The 23,069-nt window shown below is 40.3% G+C and overlaps 1 protein-coding gene across 3 annotated transcripts in view; it reads right to left on the reverse strand.

The window, feature by feature from the left end:
- Positions 1–23,069, reverse strand: part of LOC114241603 (hemicentin-1) — a 77,339-nt gene that overhangs the window by 32,548 nt on the left and 21,722 nt on the right. For all 3 annotated transcript variants that reach the window (XR_016325657.1, XR_016325656.1, XM_089739508.1), the window contains exons 18-39: positions 22,523–22,663; positions 22,002–22,115; positions 20,832–21,101; positions 19,927–20,099; positions 19,297–19,465; positions 17,661–17,906; positions 15,906–16,046; positions 15,385–15,498; positions 14,153–14,422; positions 12,489–12,661; positions 11,910–12,078; positions 10,675–10,923; positions 9,725–9,797; positions 8,366–8,571; positions 7,420–7,579; positions 6,730–6,854; positions 5,571–5,742; positions 4,305–4,399; positions 3,617–3,770; positions 2,191–2,312; positions 795–938; positions 41–175 (exon numbers count right to left, since the gene is read on the reverse strand). Coding sequence is in view for 1 of the 3 variants with exons in the window: in XM_089739508.1 (XP_089595634.1) it covers positions 41–175; positions 795–938; positions 2,191–2,312; positions 3,617–3,770; positions 4,305–4,399; positions 5,571–5,742; positions 6,730–6,854; positions 7,420–7,579; positions 8,366–8,571; positions 9,725–9,797; positions 10,675–10,923; positions 11,910–12,078; positions 12,489–12,661; positions 14,153–14,422; positions 15,385–15,498; positions 15,906–16,046; positions 17,661–17,906; positions 19,297–19,465; positions 19,927–20,099; positions 20,832–21,101; positions 22,002–22,115; positions 22,523–22,663 (3,615 nt within the window). In the remaining 2 variants the exon portion in view is untranslated. The remainder of the gene's footprint in view (positions 1–40; positions 176–794; positions 939–2,190; positions 2,313–3,616; positions 3,771–4,304; positions 4,400–5,570; positions 5,743–6,729; positions 6,855–7,419; positions 7,580–8,365; positions 8,572–9,724; positions 9,798–10,674; positions 10,924–11,909; positions 12,079–12,488; positions 12,662–14,152; positions 14,423–15,384; positions 15,499–15,905; positions 16,047–17,660; positions 17,907–19,296; positions 19,466–19,926; positions 20,100–20,831; positions 21,102–22,001; positions 22,116–22,522; positions 22,664–23,069) is intronic.

Raw genomic sequence — 23,069 nt, forward strand, 5'->3', positions numbered from 1 at the left:
AAGGTCGTCCTCGCGATGTTACCAGCAAAACTTAACTCACAATAAATGTTTACTTCGACTGTCTTGTTCGTATACCCGAACTTGTTCCTGGCTTCGCAAGTGTAGTTTCCGCTCAACTCCTCGGCGGGCGACTGTATCGTTAGCCTACCATTGAAGTCCACGTCGTAACGGGGATCTGCAAACGTCAATGATTCTTACAAATACACGTACCTCCTTCTTTTTTGGGACCATAAAATCAGAGCTAATACAGGGTGTGATATGTGAGTGAAACAAAAACTAAACCCACGTCTTAGATAATGCTTTCATTACAGCAATATGTATTCTATTAATAATTCTAATTATAATATACTAGCTTTTGCCCGCGACTTCGTCCGCGTGGAATAGTTACTTTGGCATAACGCTAAATTTTACCCGCAACTTCATTTACGTAGAATGTGAAAATACTTTTGAATTATAGAATGTTAAGGAGCTATTTAAGCCCCTATTTTGAAACATTCTTTATTGGTGCTCCACCTGTATTGGTCTTAGAGTGATGTTATATAGCCTATAACCTTCCCCAATAAATGGGCTATCTAACACTGAAATAATTTTTCAAATCGGACCAATAGTTCCTGAGATTAGCGCGTTCAAACAAACAAACTCTTCAGCTTTATAATATTAGTAGAGATTTATTATTCTCGTTACTTTGCTTTTCTCGCCTTCATTCTTAAAGAAAAGACTGAAAAACAACTGCATGTTTCTTGAAACGCAGCGAAGTCCAGAAAAAGTAATTAGATCATTAACATATGTCTCACCGTGATTCAAATAAAACTCGTCCTTAGACCAAAGGACATACGGCTTAGGTTTGCCAGTTGCGGAACAATATATCGTCAATGAATGATCCATATCGGTGGCCACATACGGGCCGGTATAATTATCTTCTAGAATTTTCGGTGGTTCTAAAAAAAAAAGATTCTTCGAATACGTTAGTCTAATTAGTCTCCATCGCTTCATCCCCTTCTAACTCATACGTAAAAGAGAGATAGTAAACTTGCAGCCTCGAATATCAAAAAACCAGTATAGTTGACTTGTATGGTTGGTACTGAACATATATTCATCATCATAATCATCATCATCAGCCCACAGTCGTCCCTTGCTGGACATGGGCCTCCTCACATTTACACCACTGAGCCCGGATTTCGGCTCTCCCCATCCACCTCCGCCGGTCACCCTTCGAAGGTCATCGCACCACCTAGCCTTGGACGTCCTTTGTTACGTTTGAGAGTGAATTGAGACAAAAAACAAATTGAGAGTAAGTGTGAGTTGAGAATAAGGGAAAAATGTTTTACTGGGCCCACAATAAAAGCTACCGTAATTCTGTATATGCTTATGTTGAAGCACTAATGAGTTCCGATTTGAAGAGTGGGGCAGCCGATGTACGATATATAATATATAATTTTATATAATTATATTATATATAATATAATTGAGACTTCAACTTGAACTTCATATGGGTGACGGTATCCACATTTTTGTAGTAAATGGGCTTTTTCCATCTTCGCAAAGAAAAGAAAAAAAACAACAGAAAGTAATCGAGAGGCTTGCTGTGTCCCTTTACCGTAAAATTTGAATATAATTTAATTTTACTTTACTACACAAACGGACTGGTATACCAAAGATTAATTAGTCTGAAACATCCAAATCCTAAACAACATGAATCTTAGGCGCTGTATGGGCAAACACTGCAAGTTTTCTATCTCTCTCTTACGTAAGAGTTAGAAGGGGATGAAGCGATGGAGAGTACCTTGCAACGCGTGTCGCTAGTTTGACAGATTCATAAGCCCCGATACTATATTCCCGTATCAAGTATTTAATTGATCTGAATGTTTGAAAAAAGAAACTTGTAATTTGTAAAAATGCGACACGGGTAAGTTTTAAACTGTTTTTTTTACATACTGGTGGTAGGACCTCTTGTGAGTCGGCACGGGTAGGTACCACCGCCCTGCCTATTTCTGCCGTGAAGCAGTAATGCGTTTCGGTTTGAAGGGTGGGGCAGCCGTTGTAACTATACTGAGACCTTAGAACTATATCTCAAGGTGTATGCCGCATTTACGTTGTAAATGTCTATGGGCTCCAGTAACCACTTAACACCAGGTGGGCTGTGAGCTCGTCCACACATCTAAGCAATAAAAAAATATAAAAAAAACATACCATTAACGCTAAGGAAAATCGTCTTCACGGCAACACCGGCGATGTTACCAGCGATGCAAGTGTAAACTCCTTCTGTTTCGACACTAGCGTTCACTATGTACAGATTACCGTAGTCATTGAAACTGGAACGAAACATCGTTTTTTGTTAGCATGTCTTCGCAAGGAAACCTGAATAATTGACCTAAATAACTTTTATTTACATAACCGAGTATGGATATTACGTTCCATCTGACAAGCTGGAGACTATCGACATTGCAACGTGCTTGAACCGCTTCAAGACAAGATATCGTAGTCTCAATTGTAGTATATAAAGACCCTTCCAACCAGGTCGCGTATTTGCTTCGCGGGAGAAAAAGACATGATGGTGACATATCCATTTGGGCTTACATTAAGCCCTACCAACAGAAAAAGTAAGGTAAAAACAATTTAGTTTGGTTTTTTAAATCGTTACACCCTGTATATGCTTGGTTGGCAAACACACACAGAGTTAGGACAAACAAGTTTTCAACACGATTCCACTCTAATATGAAAAGAAACACGTCCTTACGGATCCATCAGATCCAATAACCTTTGCATTAGCCGCCTTCAGCTCTAACACTAGGAGCAGGCTTAGGGACCCCGGTAACCGTACTCGTCGAACTCGACAAAGAGTTCGCCGTGCAACCTAACCCATGAATCAGCTCGCTGAGTTTCTCGCCGGATCTTCTCAGCAGGTCGCGATTCCGATCCGGTAGTAGATTCATTTGCGAAGCAGCTACTCTTGAGCTGTTAGGTCTCCTTCGGAGGCGCTCGGGTAGCTGTTAGAAAATCCCACCCCTCCTGGCTGAGCCTTTGCTCGTCCACCTGTCCTGGTGAAACTGGAAAGGCCTCCGGGCCACCAGTAATCCTTCAATCATAAAAAAAAAAAATGAAAAGAAAAAATTCCTAAAACCCTCTTTAAAACCATACCTAGTACTTGTACAACACAATAACGAGATTCTTGTTTATAATTATTTAGAAAATAACATTATGCACTATGAATACACAATATATGAGAATAGCCAAAATTGTAGTACTTATTTTTTATGTTTAATAGGTAAACAAAATATGTACAGGTTTTGAATTTAAATATGTTTGGGACTGAGAAAGGGATAAGTTTTAGGACTCACTTCGTAGTTCGTTGATGGACTTTTCTATTTTTTCACTTGCGAGAGTTATATGTGTCGATTGATCAACAAATCACAATTTTATCGTTTTTGCACCGGCACCGTGTTTTAGTTTTTTTTTCACACACTCTTCGCGCCGTTTTCACACGCGTAGTTTTTAGTGTCAACAGATGGCGTAGATAACGGATTGAGGAAGAAATAAGGAAGTACCAACAAATTATTTTCCTCTTGTACAAAGCGCTAATTTTGAATGTAAGGACCTAATATTTGTACTGGTTTACCTTAACGTTGTAGTATTTTCAGTGAGAGATTTCCCTTCATACTCCCACATTACATTAGGGACAGGGAAGCCCATCACGTCACACTGTAAGGTCACATTGTCACCTGACAGTACTTGTTTCGTCGTCTCAAGCGGAGGCTCTATTCTCGGTGTCACTGCAAGCGAAAATTGTTCAACCGACTTCAAGTATACAATAAGGAGGTTCTAAATTTAAGGCGAGAGACGTTGCTTCTGGGTGACGGCCTTTATTATGTCTATGGACTCTCACTAAAGCCTAATACTAGGTGAGCCGTTTTTTGTTAGTGAAAAAATAAATGTATTCCAGAAGATCAACTTCTTCTTTTTCTTATTTATTTCAGATGGTAATCGTGTTATTGTGCTGCCATTGTTGCCAGTGTCAAGTTTTTATAAATATTCAAATGTTTTTTTCAACTATATCTATATATATGATATCATGTATATATATGATATTTTTGTAAATAAATATAATATATTGTTATATGAAAAATGATATGAATTGGAATGAGGTAAAGTAGGAGATTGTAATCTATTGTAATGAAATCAAATGAAACGTAATCATGAGAATTTACAATGACTGAGACTTCTTGTCAGTTTTCTTAAATATTAAGTGTAGATTATCTATGATATTATTATGGTGGTATACTATCAAAAATCAAAGACACACTCACCCCAAATATACAAAGAATACGATATCGAATCGCTTCCATATTCATTCCTGGCAACACATGTGTAATTCCCGAAGTCCGTTATATTCGCCACGAACCTGAAATAAACCAAACACAGATTACACAGATTATTTAGAACAGTGATAATCTGTCATCATCATCATCATTATCCTGCCCTTCTCCCAGTCACCCGGGGTCGGCGCAACATGTTTTCTCCTTCCATACTCTTCTATCATATACCATTTCTTCGCTCACTCCCCTCCTACCCATATCGTCTTTCACACAATCCATCCATTTCTTCTTAGGTCTACCTCTTCCTCTAAATCCTTCCACATTCATAGTTAACACTCTCTTAACAACCTCATTTTCATTCCGTCTCATCACATGTCCATACCATCCCAAACGATAATCTGTATATGTATTTAAAAGTCGATATGTCTTTTTTATGTGTTTTAATTTTATATTCCGGCTAACTGGACCGATTTCGTTGTTTAAAGAACTCTTCATCCAAGGTTCGGATCCAAGTCAAGGACCCGCAAACGAAGCGAGCCGGGTTTGACTATATGACCTAGGTATACATAAATACGCAAAAATAAAAACAGTTCAGTATCATTGCGTCTGTTTTCTGTCAACCGGTTATCTTTTTTTTTGTTGTTTAGAGAAAATCGATGAGCTTTAGAGTTACCAAAATCATTACCAATCTTCTTTATACATTAAAGAAGATTTTCCATCGAATTAATTATATTCATTGGTCCCATTAGTGGTCGGCACCACGCGATTTGTTTACTCCTAGCCTACGACTCTTCCGCGCAATGTGTAGTTAAGGCACGCAATTTTTATTTTGCCTTATAAGGGACTAGCTGTACCTGTCCGCTTCGCTGGGCATTTAAAATTAACTTTATTATTTCTCACCCCCACAAAGATTCTAATCATTAACGCCCCCGCAACTGGTGTAGGGAGTCCAACGCTCATATAAATATTAGCTTATCCATTAAGTACATGTATTTTCTACATGGATACCAAGTTTCAAGTCAATCGGATGCACGGTTCAGTAGTTATAACGGAACATCCGTAAAAACCACTGTAGATTTATATATTTAGTATATAGATGAGTTAGCATTTTTGAAACACAAGAGTATAAAAATAAATGTAAAAAAATTTACACTGAATAAATTTCAATTATGTGTCATCTATATTTGGCTGTATTGACTAACTGACAAGGATGCAGACTATTGGTCTAGGTGTTTTGCAAAAAATGTGCCACCGTACCTGAGTCCATCTTCGTCTATATGTCTTCTGTCATCAAGTATGGTGTCTCCGTTGTGGGTCCACTCCACCCACGGCACCGGTAGGCCCTTTGATTTACATGGCAATTCTACCAGTTGGCCTTCTAAGAATTGCTGTATAGGTTCCGAATTTATCGGTAAGATCTTTGGACTCACTGAAAATTTATTAATCGCAGATGATATTATTAAAACAAAATAAAGCTACGAGTTATGTAGCCATTGCCTATTGCGACAATAGCGCTTTGTAACTAGATAACGTTCATAACATCATCATTGTTTTACTTTGGTAATTAGGATTAGATAATAAGTATAATGTTCACTGTATTCTATACCAAGAAACAAAATAAGAAAAACACCCCTTGTTTGTAACATAGTATATAAGCACAACATGCTTATGAATAAAGCACCGGTACCCGTCCTCGCTGAACCCGTCGCTTGCGACGAAGGTCTGGACGAGTAAATTAACCCATAGACACAGCCCACTGAGTTTCTCGCCGGATCTTCTAAGTGGGTCGCATTTCCGATCCGGTGGTAAATTCTGCGAAGCACTCTTGCTGGGACCAGTGTTCGCAGCATTCCCGGTTTGAGCCCCGAGAGCTCACCTACACGCTAACGTAACGCTGACATAGCCTCTCAAGGCTATCAGCCTAGGTAGGAAAAAAAAAGAATAAAGCAGTTTTTAACCACCCTCTGCCTTGAACGGTAGCTCTGTCGTTTCTTTTTAAAAAGCCTTTTGCTCTACCCCGCATCATAACTTACGTTTCACTGCTGAATATAGTAGACAACTTCCCTGGAGTGCCCGAATAAACTATATACGCTATAAGTTATACACTATATTATAAACATATACACTATATTAACATATAAATACTTGGTATATGGTATATGAGTATTACTTAGTTTTATAGTGTAAGTTGATGCATATAATAATATGTGCGTATTGTATTGCTTTTTTTGTGTAAACTCAAGTTTCTAAATTTTTTCTTCTTCCATTGTTAACTTTCTACTTAGGTATATGTGATTTTGACGGTGGAAATATATTTAGTTATTGTTTTAGCTATTTTTTAAAACATTGTATGTTTGTATTGTACTTTTGGTTTCCCAAATAAATAAATAAAAGACAATGTTAAAATTTCTCTCACCATAAACGTTGAGCGTGAGATTTCTGTGAGTCGATCCCAGGGCGCTGGTCGCATTGCAAATGTACGAGCCGGCTTCGTGGTCTGTCGCATTTTCTATTATCAAAGCTTGGGATTCATTCAAATGGCTGTAAATTAAGTCTTTGCATTAATTGAATTACTTATCTGTCGTAGTTCATGTTAAACATAAACATGTAAGCGCTAAAAATAGTGCGCGTGCAACTTAGTGCACGCGAAAGAAGTGAAACTTCTTTTGCGGTGTGTAGTATTGTGGTTTTCTTAGTTTTTCATCCTTAAATCAAATTTCTCTTGCAATAGGGAATGCTGTGTATAAGAGAAATGATCTAGCTCGCTTTGTCCTTTCCCTATCGACCGTCGAGTGGTTCGCGAGACGCTCTGTCTATTTTCTCACTCTCGCTCATCCTAATTTGTATCTTTTGTCTCTAGCCGTAACTATCGCGTGTTAAATTTTACTTTCAACGCGCCTAAGAAGTTTCACTTCAAAAATCTATTTATTTTGTCATACATCGCGGTTCGAATGGATTTTCAGCTATGCTTGTGACAAAACCAGACTGCAAATTTCTGAGGCACTTTTCGAACTAATTTGAAGAAGTACATAGTAGTACATATCATAGCCCACGGTTTTCGGTAATTTTTCGCGTGACGTCACACTCGCTTATACAAAATACTCACACATTTTTAGAATAAGAAACGGGTAGTCCATTTTTCGTCCAAACTACGACCGGCAGAGGGATGCCAGTTACGTTACACGAGAACACAACTCGTTTACCGACTTCTACTACGCGCGGCCCGTCTCCTACCTCACCTATCAGTGGAGCCAATTGAGGAGCATCTAAAATATAAAGGAATGGCTTTTAGTATGTGAAAAGGACGTTTTTTTATTATCAATCAACAGCTTACGGCTCATCTGATTATCGAAGCCACTCGACGTAACCTTGACACGTGAGATCAGTCTCAACTGTATAATATAAAAGCTGTTAAACATTAAAATCGAAATGCATGACTGATTCGCTGCAGAAATATATCAACTCGCGTGTTAGATATTTATATAATGTGCAAAATGTTGATTGAAATACTGGAACGGTCGCTTCGCTCACTGCGGTTAAGCTTAATATCTTATGTATGATACCAGGAATGCTTCTTGTCTGCTGTCTCCCTGATGTTAATACAACCTGAATCCATATTTCGATTTAACGTGTCGGCATTCACGCAGTAATATGTCTCAGAGCTTCTTCGCTCTTGCTTATTTCTATCAGGAAATGGTAACGCATTCGTACGCCAGGGGCTTTCAAACAACCACAATATATATATAATACACATAACGGTATGGCATTGTGACTATATGGCATGGTTGGCATTAAAAAAATGATAACTTTTCAAATAATATCTCCATTAACTAATAGGAAAAGTAGTTCCATAAGTTTGAAAATACAAGGATGCAAATTTTTTTTTGCTTAGCTGGGTGGCTGAGCTCACCGACCACCTGGTGTTAAGTTGGAGCCCATAGACACCTACAACGTAAATGCGCCACCCACCATAAGATATAAGTTCTAAGGTCTCAGTATAGTTACAACGGCTTCCCCACCCTTCAAACCGAAACGATAAGTAGACAACTTACACTGAACCACCAATTCGATTTCGTGCGTATCTTTTCCTATAACATTTTCAGCGACACATCTATAGATGCCAGAATGTTCCAACGTGACATTTGAAATACTTAAATTTCCCCGATCGATACCGTCCGTGGGCAAGTTGACGAATCCTTTCGTAGTATCCTTTTTGTACATCCACGTTATAGTTGGAACCGGACTTCCTTTTAAGACACTGTAAAAAAACTTTATTTGTTTAAAATAACTTAAATGGGGAGTGTTCAGTTTCTGAACGTCAAAATGTCAGCGAGCGTCATCCGCCATGACACCAATCTCCTATCAAATTTTGCCGCCAAGAGCAACGCATTGATTTAATATTTCTTTTATATTCAGTCTTTAATTTTATATATATCTTAAATCAATAAATACAGTCCACACTCTATTATCATAATACAACAGGGAGAGTAGCTCAGAACCACAATAAAATTGCTTTTTGAAAAATTCGTCGGCTAAAGCCTTTAACATTAAATCCACGTTTCGGGTGATATGAATGTGGCCTATTTGAGGATTGAGATCTCTTTGTGGAAGCTACCATCGGAAAATAAGATATAGAATTCGGGTTTTGAAATGAACTTCCCTCCGGTGTTTTCTGAGCGCTATTACAAGTCTTTATTCAAACGAGGTTTCCGGAAAGCACTGAGTGGTACGCAACGGCTTTTTATATGGTTTTATTGCTTATATAGGTGAACGAGCTCACGGCCCACCTGGTGTTAAGTAGTTACCGGAGCCCGTAGACATCAACAACGTAAATGCCACCCCCACCTTGAGACATTAGTTCTAAGGTCTCCGTTTTTACAGTACTTGACATTACAGGGGCTTGGCTGCCTGCGTGGCAATGTTAAGGCCCATAAGAAGGAGTAACCACTCATCATGAGGTAAACCGTATGCCCGTACAAAGACAATAATAAAAAAAATAGTACATTAATTTAAGTTTGAATGAAGTAGTTCTCGAATTTTAAATTTATAAAGATTATACTTTTGATACTCAAAGTTCTATTTGAAACACTCCAGCCAAAAAGTGTTTTATTATATCCACCTACCGTATATAATAATGTTTAAGCTAACAAACAATAATAGCCATCGCAGACTTCGAAATACAGCGGGAATGCTTTGCGCGTCTACCTTGAACTATCACCAAGTAGTCTAACTTCTGGAACATAATTCCTGGTGGTATGGTGGTATTCATATTCTGATATCCACGGGCTCGGCGACTACTCATTACCAGGCAAAATCTACAAATTATGTAACCATTATGAAGCTTGTGCAAACTTTAACTGAAGTTTAACTAAGTGGGGAAGCATTACATATAAAACCATTAACAACCTTACCTACATGTGATATTTGTTGATTTTCCTTTACGGACAGCCTGGCTCTTGATCCCTTTCGATATTACGGGAAATTCTGGTGACAAAAACCTTACGATAGATCTGAGAACCCTTAAAACATTGACAGCTGCACTCAAGTTGAAGCGTTAATAGAAACTATACTTTTTTCCAGATTCATGAAAAATATTTAGTGAGAATACAAAAATAAAAGACAAAAAGACAAAAAAATCACTCTGTATATATATATATATATATACACTATACAGGGTGATGTTTTATACTAGTTAATGTTTAGGTTAAGCGAGTGGACATTTGATACCACATCCATACTTTAATAATATGAAGTATTTAATAGCTTAGTCTAAGGGAACATGAGAAAGCATGGCCCTAATCAATACAATTACCTCTTACCACGCGATCACCTGCATTCATAATATGATACAATTCGACTACTAATAAATGGTATCGAATATAATTTTTCATCATCAGTCTATATTTTTCGGGCCGGGATCCGAACCTCCTCCGAGGTCCTCGCACCTAGGGGGCACGCAGGGTATGTGAGACTGGTCCGCGACTGCGTGACCGTGGGCCCATGGTTGTTTTCAGGGCCCTACCCACTAAACGACTCCCCTGCACTCTTCGCCCAAGCGTCCGATCCCCTCAGAGGTCAGAACCCGGATGAGGTAAGGGGGTTACCGCGGTCAACACTACAACCAGACGGCGCATCTCACCCCAAGGACGCCCAGCCGAGGCGAATCGAAGGCTCTGACACGTCATCCGTCTCAGTACGCCAGCTCGTCAGGCCGCCCAGACTTAAGGCTACTACACTTGCCTTTTTTTCCTAAATATAATTTTTTCTCATAATATCATACATTCTATGTTTCTGAATTGAACATAAAACTATTTGTTTTAAGGAGTAACAGTTTAACAACGTTTTTTAAATCTCTTCTTACCTAACCCAGTGACAGTTACTGTTGCATTAACTGACATTGTTTCATATCCATTGTCGGCTACACAAGTGTACCGTCCGAAGTTGGAGAAATCCATTCTGTTGATATGTAGAGACGAGTTGTCGCTCGAGATGATCGTGTTGGTGTCGTTCTGCAGCTCGGTTCGGTTGTGGAACCATCTCGTTACGGGCGCCGGAAGCGAATCCACGTCACATCGGAGATTCATTTGCGAATACAATTGTAATTGCGTATCTGAAAGTATTATTTATACTACATTGCCTTTTATTTACGTATAATAGTCTAAATATGTGTGAAAAGTAATAAAATATTATTAATATTTATTATTTCATAATATACACGATAACGTAATGATACACGAGCTTGAAAGAGATTTTTTTTTTTTTCAAAATAATGGTTGGGATAAAGTTTAGAGTTCAGTTTGGTATGTTCGATGTTCTGACTAACGTCTTTCTCAACGGTGAATTAATATCTTACTTGTTTGCTTTGGTCTCTAGATTAGGTGTTTTCTAAATTACCAGCTAGCTAAATTAGTATAACGGCCACTAGAACAGTTCTGATTTATATTTAGGAAGATACTGGATTTGAATTGTTTTATTGTTGTTTTTCAGACAGTATGTATTTAATATATCACACAAAATTACGAAAGACCCATTCGATGAACTATTATTACTACAGGTTTTAAGAAATACCTCATCATATTTTTATGTATGCTACAGAGACATATGAACAAAGAAAGGGAAATCCTTGAATAGTATTTCAAGTTTTCGCCTAAGCTCAGGAAATTTATTTAATTTATTTATTTTTGGATTATCTTTTTGCCAGTGGATAAAAGGATTCTTGAACTACTTAGAAAATACCAATAGTTTCATTACCGTTTAGAAACACGAATTACAGTGTGTGGAATCTATGCGCTTCGGATATTGAGTAGCATTGCCAAGGCAATCAGGTAGCCAAATTCGGCACAAAATACATACTTTTCTAAATATTTTAAATTTAGATTTCTATAAATAAATAAAAATTCCGACTCTAAATAGAGTCTGAATTTTTTATATCAGACTTTTATATCTAATATTCTATCTATAATTTTTCTTTTATATCTGACATATTTTATACCAAATGGTTTGTCTGTCTGACACATTTATACCATTTGGTATGAAATGTGTCTGATATAAAAGAAAAATTGCTAACTAATTTAAAAGTAAGTTATTCAATCTCACCATTGAATCCGTGGCGCAGACGCATCTGTGTCCGGACGCGCACGGCGACGCTATCCTGGGATATACCGTCGGAGTTCTCTCCGAAGCAGAAGTACGTGCCGTTCACTGGCTCCTTGCTGCTGTCCAGACGCAGCACGCTCCGATATAGATTAGACGCTATCAGTGATGTCTGGAACATGATTCAGTTTTCAAAAGAACTATTGATCGCTTTTGTTATTGCTTAGATGGGTGGACGAGCTCACAGCCCACCTGGTGTTAAGTGGTTACTGGAGCCCATAGACATCTACAACGTAAATGCGCCACCCACCTTGAGATATGAGTTGTAAGGTCTCAAGTATAGTTACAACGGTTGCCCCACCCTTCAAACCGAAACGCATTACTGCTTCACGGCTGAAATAGGCAGGGTGGTGGTACCCGCACCCCCCACCAGGATAGGTATAGTTACTGTTCTTAAAATGCTAACTGACATTGCAAAATACCATAAGATTTCGTTTAATTTTTTTTATTAAACTCTTTTGTTTGATTCACAGTACACATCATTTTTAGATTTTGTAAATTTATAAACAGAAAAGAACTTACGCTGCAGTTCAGAAACTTCTCTGTCTCCCTGTGCCATAGAACTCTAGGAGCAGGCTTGGCTAGTACTTCACAAGTGACGTCATAGGTTGTGCCGTTTACTATGGTAATGTTCTTGGATCCAATTATAGTCACCCTTGGTTTAATTTGAACATTGATTAACACCGAATCTGACACTGAAACGAAGTTTCCGATTGATATTGTCGATAACTAAAGTAAATGTAATTTTATATATATTTAAGATTCATGTGAAGTCAGACGTGACGTATTTTTGAAGTGAAACTTCTTTAGGCGCATGAGGGTAAAATTTTTACAGATGTAACACGCAGGTATGCAACGGAAGTGTCGAAAAAGAGAGAGAGAGAGATCGAGACCGATTGAGAGACAGGGCGAACGTAGCATGAAGCAACTAGCCATGGAGTGAGAGTAGGAAGCAAGCAAGCGAGAAAGATCGAGAGAAAAAGTGAGACAGAATGCTCAGTTCCTACATACTTTAAAACATACGTATAAAGTATTTTATTTTTAATACAGCGCCATCTGTGAGATGTTTTAATACTAACGTGTGTATGAAACCTCTGGTAGTGAATTTTAATTTAGGATATACGTGAAGTTAAAATATCAATTCACAGAGGGCGCAACCTCATACTATAAAAGGTGATTTACAATTATTTACTAATGACAAAATTTTACTAATTATGTACTTGGACATTTAGGATACTTGTATTTTAATTTTTAAAGGTTTCACTTCTAACACGTGTGAATTGCACACATGTTTTTTTTTTTAATTAATCTAATTTTTACAGGATTTTACAAAATGCCTAGAATGACAATATTGTCTAAAATTTTATTTCTTTACACGGTCAGTGGCTCAAAATGATCAGTAATGATCATACCGTAATTTAATGTATTATCAGATACAGTCTACCTCTGAAGGCAATAAAATCCAAGTCGCAATTCACAAGGGGCAGAAATGAAACTATGATTTAAAAAAATATATACATATTTCTTTAGTACACGTGCCAAAATCTAGGTATGTACTGAAAAGTATCGTTTAACCTCTAATTCGAAGAGATCACGGCTCTCCTCTTTAAACGAGTTTCTATGTCGTTATTGTGGGGACACTGACCCCGGTCGGCTCATTTATTACATTGCGCGCAATACAGGAAACATTGTTTAGTAATAGCACCTGTCTTTGCTTGAAACTGGAAATGCCTCCGGGCCAATAATATCCTTCCTTCATAAAAAAAATTGTCTTCGTTTAAACCAGCCTTTCCCAAAGTAGGCAATAACTCCCCCTTGTGGGTGCTGCAGGCCTAAAGGGGGCGGTAAGACACCCAGGAAAAAAATGGGGGTGCTGTATAGAGGCTTGGGAGGCGATTTGTAATTCCATCTAGAAGGAGTCTTAGACACCGACTGAGCTCTCGCTATAGTGGTTTTTAAGTAGGTGAAAAAATGGGGGCGCTAAAAATTTATTTATTCTCAAAGTGGGCAGTAGACGAAATAAGTTTGGGAGCCCCTGGTTTAAACGAACGGAACTAACACTATACATAGTAGCTTATACAGCGTGTACTTCAATAATTCAAATATCATATCTTAACAATCGAAGATAATCAAACATAATCATACATAAACATAAAATCTGAAATCCAAGTAGACACATAACCTACCATTAAGGTTTCCTCGAAGGGCCACACAAGTCCACAGCCCATCTTCACTAACGCTCCTCACGTCCAGAACATCATCAGAGCTGTGGTCCACGGACCGCTCCCTCACCGCAGTCCCGTTGGGAGCCAGCCACTGCACGGACTCCGCGTTGTCGACATGACACACGAGCTGCACATCAGTGTTCAGTTGTGGGGAAAGCGCGTGCGGACCTAATATTTGGGATTTCAGTTTTGGGTTTATCTTGATGTAGGTTGTTTTGTTCGCTTCACCTCCTGGAAGAAAGTTAAAGTAATTTATAAAACTAGCGTGTTTTTAATACGCTTTTATTAGCTTCAGACGTATGTAACGGAATATTTGAACATGATTTTTACACCCTTCAAAACGTCGGATTTACTCGAAATTTGGTATACTTATTAAGGACCGATGACAATTTAATATTAAAACGACCCACCATGGGTCCATCTACTGGGGCAGTAGGTCCAATTGCCTCTGCATTCTAGAAATGGCCGCAGAGGGGAAATTTGATGACGTGAAGTAGGCGCTGTCGTCGGCAAACAGCGCCAACTTCACATCGACTTCCTATGCTTGGAGATTGCCCTCGAACGTGGAAATGTCGTTAGTGTAGAGAGCCTAGAGGAATGGTGCCAGGACGATTCCCTGAGGAACTCCGGCCGTGACTGGGCGCACATATGACTTGGCGCCCTCGATCGCGACAAGGAAGGATCTTCCCTCCGGGTACGACCCCAGCAGTCACATGTAGGTGTGCAGTCACTCATGCAGGTGAGTGTTATGCAACAGCTTGTAGATCAGTGCTGCATGCCAGACACGGTCGAAGGCCTTCTCGATATCGAGAAACACTGCGGCCGTGTACTGGCGCTCGTTGGACCGATCCGCCAAGTGATGTATAACGCGGACCAATTGCAGCGTTGTCGAGTGACCGCTACGAAACTCGGGTCTGAGAAAGATGTGCGGCGACACCCTTCTGAGCAGCAGCCGCTCGACCAACATTATGATATCGGACATGTATGTACCTACAATACGTTATTGCCTGTGTAAATTCACGTTACGATTTACGCAGCTACGAGATGTTGATGTTAGGTCCTGCGGTCCCCATTGGTTTTGCTTAGTTTAATATTCATATGTAAGCTATTTCATAAACATTTTCTGAAAACCTTATTATGTTTGTATAATGACTAAGTTGCAATTAAATAATTATAAGATAATCATTTCAAACCTGCATTAATTGCTGAGCACGTATAGTTCCCAGTGTACTTCTCCGTGACGTTGCGTATGATAACACTGAAAGAGTGACGTCCCCCCGTGTCCGGTTCTGGGGGTATTTCGGAGGCTGTAAAACATATTGGTCGCCTTTTGATAAATTTATTTATTTTCTATTGCGTTGAGCTCACGCCCCGCTTAGTGCTCAATGGTTACCGGATACTCCTCGCTCCCCCCTCGTATCTATACTTCACAATTTAGAATACCGCCACTCACTTTGAAACATGATGTTGAGGTCTTAATTATATTGTAGAATGTCTGTCCCACCCTTCAAACTGGAATGCGTGACTGACATAAATAGGCGGGATTATGTTACCTAGCCGTGGGTGCTTACAATACGCCCTACCACTACTAAAACCAGGAAATACTCGTAAATTTTAATACAAAGTTCTCTGAAAATATACGTCATTAGAAACTACATCTCTTGCAAAAGCTAATTTTGAAACTGATCTTGAAAAACAGCTAAAACATACATACAGTTTTCGAAGTTGTCCCCTTTGAAGACCAGTCGGTGTTTAAGAAACGACGCTTCGCTGACCACCGTGCATGTCACGTTCAGATCCTCTCCAGCGTCAATGGTTTTGTTTTCAGGCTCTATCGACACTCGCGGTGGATCTACTGTAATATTTGCTACGATTTAAATCGCCGCGAAATGCATGGAAGACTTGTGAAGCCGGCAACGGCATGTCGACTTGTGATATGTGCTTCTTAAAGTATAGTTTACAAAGAGCCTTTGATAGTAGACATTTTGTGCTCCTAAGATATTTGACGTCTGGAATTAACCGTCATCACATTTACATCGATTAACCGCCGCTTTGACAATCGGTGAGGCGCAAAAGTACTGGAGTGGGGACCTCGTACTGGAAAGAGTACGTGCCTCGTCGTAACTTGGACAGACAACCAATGAGATGGGCGACGACCTGGTCAAAATAGCTGATAGGGATTGGATGGCAAAGGCCAGAGACTGAAGGGAATGGAGTGCATGTGAAGGGACCTGCACTCAGCATTGGGTGCACAATTGTTCAAGGCGAGACATTTAGGCAAGACTAGTTTTATGTCATTCGGAAAACGACTCTCAACACCCTGCATATGACAAAGATAATGGTAATTGTTTTGTACTCTTTCAGCGGGATGTAAGTATATTTAACGGCTTTTTTTGTATAGGTTTACAAAGGTAATAATTATTTAAAACTACTCATGTTGATGTTTTAGTTTATAACAAGAAGCAGCTTGTTATAAACTAGCCAATAAAGAAAGAAAGCGTAGTCGAGGAATAATCTTGTTTTGGTATGATTCATTAACAGTTAGCTCCAGTCCGCGCGCAGCTGGAGTTATCCCTTTTTTCCACAGAAAAAAATCGCCGGATCCCCAAGCACGTGGCAGGTGGGGTATGTGGGAGTTGAACATCACTAAATACTCCTGCCGTTCACAGCCGGCGCCCTACCCCGGTCCGGCCGGCTATTGAGACGGCGAGACAGGGTTGACGCAGAGCATATTACATCCATCCCGCTGTCCCACAGACGTCGGACCGGCGGCCGCCGGCGACACGACCACCGGTTCCCACGGTCGACGGGCCGGGAGCCCGCCTTGATGGTGCCGCGCTAGACCTTCCCCCGAAGCAGTCGGGAGAACGCGGTCTATCATCACCCGGCTTCCTATTGCGGGCGAGTGTGCAAAGCACGCCACCCCACGTCTGGGTCCATCCCCGCACAAAGCGGGTGGAGCCCGATGCTTTTAGGGCACCGGATCACGGTTGCAACCCCGCTCCCGACCCCCTGCTCGGCAGCGGCAGATTTCTGCGTAATGAGGAGATTCTTGCCTCACCCGCCCCGCCCCCTCCTTCTGCGAAATGGTGCACTCGCAGAAGTCGAGCATAACCTTCCAGGACTCATCTCCGCCAAGTATCGACGCCACGTCGCCAGACAGCGACAAGTCAGGTCCTATCTTTGCGACCAGGACACGGCGCTGCACTTCCCAAGCGGGGCAGACAGCGAGCGTATGCTTCACCGTGTCCAGAGGAGTAGCCCCTTAGGCTACTTTTATCATTACTGTAGCCTGGTAGTACTAGTTATATCATCATTTTAGCGAATTTGATTTAAACTACATGATCTATTATTTTCTAAAAAATATCAAAAGAGATTTGAACACCATATTACTTGCTCGAAGTAAGTGCATCTTCTCGTTAAATCCACTACGACTTTCAATTATAAAAAAACTTAACGAGCTCCTTACCTATAATTGCGCTAATAGTACCATCAACTGACATTGTTTCATATCCATTGTCGGCTACACAAGTGTACCGTCCGAAGTTGGAGAAATCCATTCTGTTGATATGTAGAGACGAGTTGTCGCTCGAGATGATCGTGTTGGTGTCGTTCTGCAGCTCGGTTCGGTTGTGGAACCATCTCGTTACGGGCGCCGGAAGCGAATCCACGTCACATCGGAGATTCATTTGCGAATACAATTGTAATTTCGTATCTGAAAACAATAGCTTCTTAGCTTTATTATACGCAATAGTTTCACAATGCGTTGAAGACTTAGGTATGGCTTAGCAGGGTTCGGCAACCTGTTTGTCTTTAAGGGCGCAATACTAAATTTGAAAATCACCGAGGGCGCATATTTTACAGATAATCAACAGGTATAATATAGGCATTTAAAAAAAAACATATTTTTTATAGCTTTATTTTGTTGGTGTCATACATAATGATACATATAATTCAATGTGAAACTTGGGTATCCATATTTTCAGCTAATTTCTTATAATTGGGAATATATTTAGAGTTCCCGGTCCTTAAACAATTATCTAAATGTGAGTCATTAAGCTTTGTTCGGTATTGAAAGAAAATAATTATTTCGGATTACTTGGTAGTTTTAAATGCATGGTCTACGCGTGGTCTATTCGAAATACGATCACACACTAACAAAAAATACGTGCGTGTTATTAGATACGTTCAAGGTTAGCGCACTGCTAATCTATGCATAATCCTAAACTCAACTGACTACATGCTGTATATCGCCGTTTGACAAGAGTAAGTAAATCGCTCTGGCTATCATACATTTACATTAGTCCAGCGAGGGCGCATTAAAAATCAATCGGGGGCGACATGGCGCCCGCGGATGCCGCGTTGTCTTCCCCTGGCATAGACCATAGTTAAAAGCTTTCGTGCGAATATTTAACAATGAGGGAGATAACACTGCTTAGTAAGAAAACGGACATTACTTATTTTTCGAAACTCCCGCGCAACGTTTACAAAACTCTAATGAACGTAGCTTCATCACGTGTGACGACATTTGGAGCCAAATTAAAGAACAAGCTAACGAGAAATTACTAATATACGATGATTAGCCATATATGATATTCAGCGGCGCACAGTCTTGTGTTCTGATTTGAAAGGACTGTACTCCACAATTGAAGGTTAACCCTTCATGTCTTGGTGGCGGTATTCACGGCCTCACATCTATGCGTCGCGGTGAAAGCAGATCGCCAGGACCGTGAACTGTGTGCTTAGTGCGAGCTTTTTAACGTTCTCAATAGCGTAAAAGTTAGCTTAAATTTGTATGCGTTGGAACAGCGGCCTTAGCAGCAAACGTAGGTAAACGTTCCAACTCCATTCAAATATGAATTAACTTTTACGCTATCGAGAACGTTAAAATACTCGCACTAAGAACACTGAACAGCAAATATAAATGAATACGATAACAATAAAGACTTGTTATACTTGCGTGCGTTTGTTTTGGGATGAAGTTTAAGAAGGAGCATTCACCCTGCTCGTGTAGTGGTTGGTATCTATGGTGTTTAGCAGTCGTTAACGCCAATAGGGCTGTAAAATGATCTGCATAACTAGATTAATGAGTAAGTCAGTCTCACCATTGAATCCGTGGCGCAGACGCATCCATGTCCGAACGCGCACGGCGACGCTGTCCTGGGATATACCGCCGGAGTTCTCTCCGAAGCAGAAGTACGTGCCGTTCACTGGCTCCTTGCTGCTGTCCAGACGCAGCACGCTCCGATATAGATTAGACGCAATCAGTGACGTCTGGAATATGATTTAGTTTTCAAAAAAACTTATTGATCTTCTCTTGACTTATTGATCGCTTTATTTCGTCGTTCGTTTATGTCAGTCTTTCCCAAAGTGGGCGATAACGCCCCCTTGTGGGCGCTGTATGCCTAGAGAGGGGCGGTAAGAGACCCAGAAAAAAAGGGAGCGTTGTGTATAGGGTTGGCACGCGATTTGTAACTTCATCTAGGAGGACTCTTAGACACCGACTGATCTCTCGCTATAGTGGTTTTAAGTAGGTGAAAAAATGGGGGCGTTTAAAAATAATTTATTCTCAAAGTGGGCAGTAGGCAAAATAAGTTTGGAAACCCCTGGTTTATGTAATAGAACTTGTTTTGTTTAGTTATTTCATTGCGGGATTTCAAAGTCGGGGTTCTTTACGTATGTTTCTTCGTCGCTTATATTAAGTACCTATTTCATAAAAAGTCAAGTAAACTTACGCTGCAGTTCAGAAACTTATCTGTCTCCCTGTGCCATAGAACTCTAGGAGGAGGCTTGGCTAGTACTTCACAAGTGACGTCATAGGTCGTCCCATTTAATATGGTAATGTTCTTGGATCCAATTATAGTCACCCTTGGTTTAATTTGAACGTTTATTGACACCGAATCTGACACTGAAACGAACTTTCCGATTGATATTGTCGATAGTTAAAGTAAATATAATTTTATTGTTAATTTTATATGTATTAAAGATTTATGTGAAGTCAGACGTGACGTAATTTTTTTTATTTAATCTAATTTTTACAGGATTTTACAAAATATAGGCATAATATAACTATTTTCTAAAATTTTATGTCCTTACACGGTCAGTGGCTCAAAATGATCAGTAATGATCATACCGTAATTTTATGTATTAGCAGATTCAGTCTACCTCTGAAGGCAATAAAAATCCAAGTCGCAAAATACAAACGCAAACTATGGTTAAAAAAATATATACATATTTCTTTCTCCCACGTACTAAAATCTAAGTGTGTACTGGCAAGTGTCGTTTACCGTCTAATTCGAAGAGACCACGGCTCTCGTCTCTAAACGAGTTTCTATGGCGTTATTGTGGGGACATTGACCCCAGTCGGCTCATTTCTGTTACATTGCGCGCAATATAAGAAACATTGGTTAGCACTTGCACCTGTCTTTGCTTGAAACTGAAAATGCCTTCGAGCCAACAATAATCCTTCCTTCATAAAAAAAAAAGAACTGTCTTCGTTTGAACAAACGGAACTAAAGCAACCTGTAGCTTATACAAGGTGTGCTCCAATAATTCATATGATACATAATAAATAACAATCGAAGATAATCAGGCTGCTTAGTTAGATAAAATCTGAAACCCAAGCAGGCACATAACCTACCATTAAGGTTTCCTCGACGGGCCACACAAGTCCACAGCCCATCTTCACTAACGCTCCTCATGTCGAGAACGTCATCAGAGCTGTGGTCCACGGACCGCTCCCTTACCGCAGTCCCGTTGGGAGCCAGCCACTGCACGGACTCCGCGTTGTCGACATGACACACGAGCTGCACATCAGTGTTCAGTTGTGGGGACAGCGCGTGCGGACCTAATATTCGGGATTTCAGTTTTGGGTTTATCTTGATGTAGGTTGTTTTGTTCGCTTCACCTCCTGGAAAAAATGTTAAATTTATAAAACTAACGTGTTTATAATACGCTTTTATTAGCTTCAGACGTATGTATGTTGTTAGTATGTAACGGAATCTTTGAACATGATTTTTACCCCCGTCAAAACGTCGGATTAACTCGAAATTTGGTATACTTATTAACAACCTTCCATGGGTCCAGCTACTGGGGCAGTAGGTCCAAAACCTCTGCATTCTAGAAATGGCCACAGAGGGGAAATTTGATGACGTGAAGTAGGCGCTGTCGTCGGCAAACAGCGCCAACTTCACATCGACTTCCTATGCTTGGAGATTGCCCTCGAGCGTGGGAATGTCGTTAGTGTAGAGAGCCTAGAGGAATGGTGCCAGGACGATTCCTTGAAGAACTCCGGCCGTGACTGGGCGCACCGACGACTTGACCCCTCGACCGCGACAAGGAAGGATCTTCCCTCCAGATACGACCCCAGCAGTCACAGGTGGGCGCGCTGGAGGTCCGTGTTCTGCAACAGCTTGTAGATCAGTCCCGCATGCCGTACTGGCGTGCGTTGGACCGATCCGCCAAATGATGCATAACGCAGACCAATTGCAGCGTTGTCGAGTGACCGCTGCGAAACCCGAATTGCTCGGGTCTGAGAAGGATGTGTGGCGACACCCTTCTCAGCAGCAGCCGCTCGACCAATATTATGATATCAGACATGTATGTACCTACAATACATTTCTGCCTGTGTAAATTCACGTTACGATTTACGCAGCTACGAGATGTTGATGTTAGGTCCTGCCGTCCCCATTGCTTTTGCTTAGTTTAATATTCATATGTAAGCTATTTCATAAACATTTTCTGAAAACCTTATTATGTTTGTATAATGACTAAGTTGCAATTAAATAATTATAAGATAATCATTTCAAACCTGCATTAATTGCTGAGCACGTATAGTTCCCAGTGTACTTCTCCGTGACGTTGCGTATGATAACACTGAAAGAATGATGTCCTCCCGTGTCCGGTTCTGGGGGTATTTCGGAGGCTGTAAAACATATTGGTCGCCTTTTGATAAATTTATTTATTTTCTATTGCGTTGAGCTCACGCCCCGCTTAGTGCTCAATGGTTACCGGATACTCCTCGCTCCCCACTCGTATCTATACTTTACAATTTAGAATACCGCCACTCAGCTTGAAACATGATGTTGAGGTCTTAATTATATTGTACAATGTCTGTCCCACCCTTCAAACTGGAATGCGTGACTGACATAAATAGGCGGGATTATGTTACCTAGCCGTGGTTGCTTACAATACGCCCTACTACTACTAAAACCAAGAAATACTCGTAAATTTTAATACAAGGTTCTCTGAAAATATACCTCATTAGAAACTACATCTCTTGCAAAAGCTAATTTTGAAACTGATCTTGAAAAACAGCTAAAACATACATACAGTTTTCGAAGTTGTCCCCTTTGAAGACCAGTCGGTGTTTAAGAAACGACGCTTCGCTGACCACCGTGCATGTCACGTTCAGATCCTCTCCAGCGTCAATGGTTTTGTTTTCAGGCCGTATCGACACTCGCGGAGAATCTACTGTAATATTTGTTACCATTTAAATCGCCTCGAAATGCATGGAAGACTTGAGAAACCGTCAACGGTATGTGGACTCGTGACATGTGCTTCTTAAAGTAGGTATAGCTTACAAAGAGCCTTTGATAGTAGACATCTTGGATGTGCTCCTAAGATATTTGACGTCCGGAATTAACCGTCATCACATTTACATCAATTAACCGTCGCCTTGACAATCGGTGAGGCGCAAAAGTACTGGAGTGGGGACCTCGTACTGGAAAGAGTACGTACCTCGTCGTAACTTGGACAGACAACCAATGCTATGGACTGACGACCTGGCCAATATAGATGATAGGGACTGGATGCCAAAGGCAAGAGACCGAAGGGAATGGAGTGCATGTGAAGGGACCTGCACTCAGCATTGGGTGAA

The sequence above is a fragment of the Bombyx mandarina genome, chromosome A1 (assembly GCF_030267445.1).
Source record: "Bombyx mandarina strain Sakado chromosome A1, ASM3026744v2".
Lineage (NCBI taxonomy): Eukaryota > Metazoa > Arthropoda > Insecta > Lepidoptera > Bombycidae > Bombyx > Bombyx mandarina.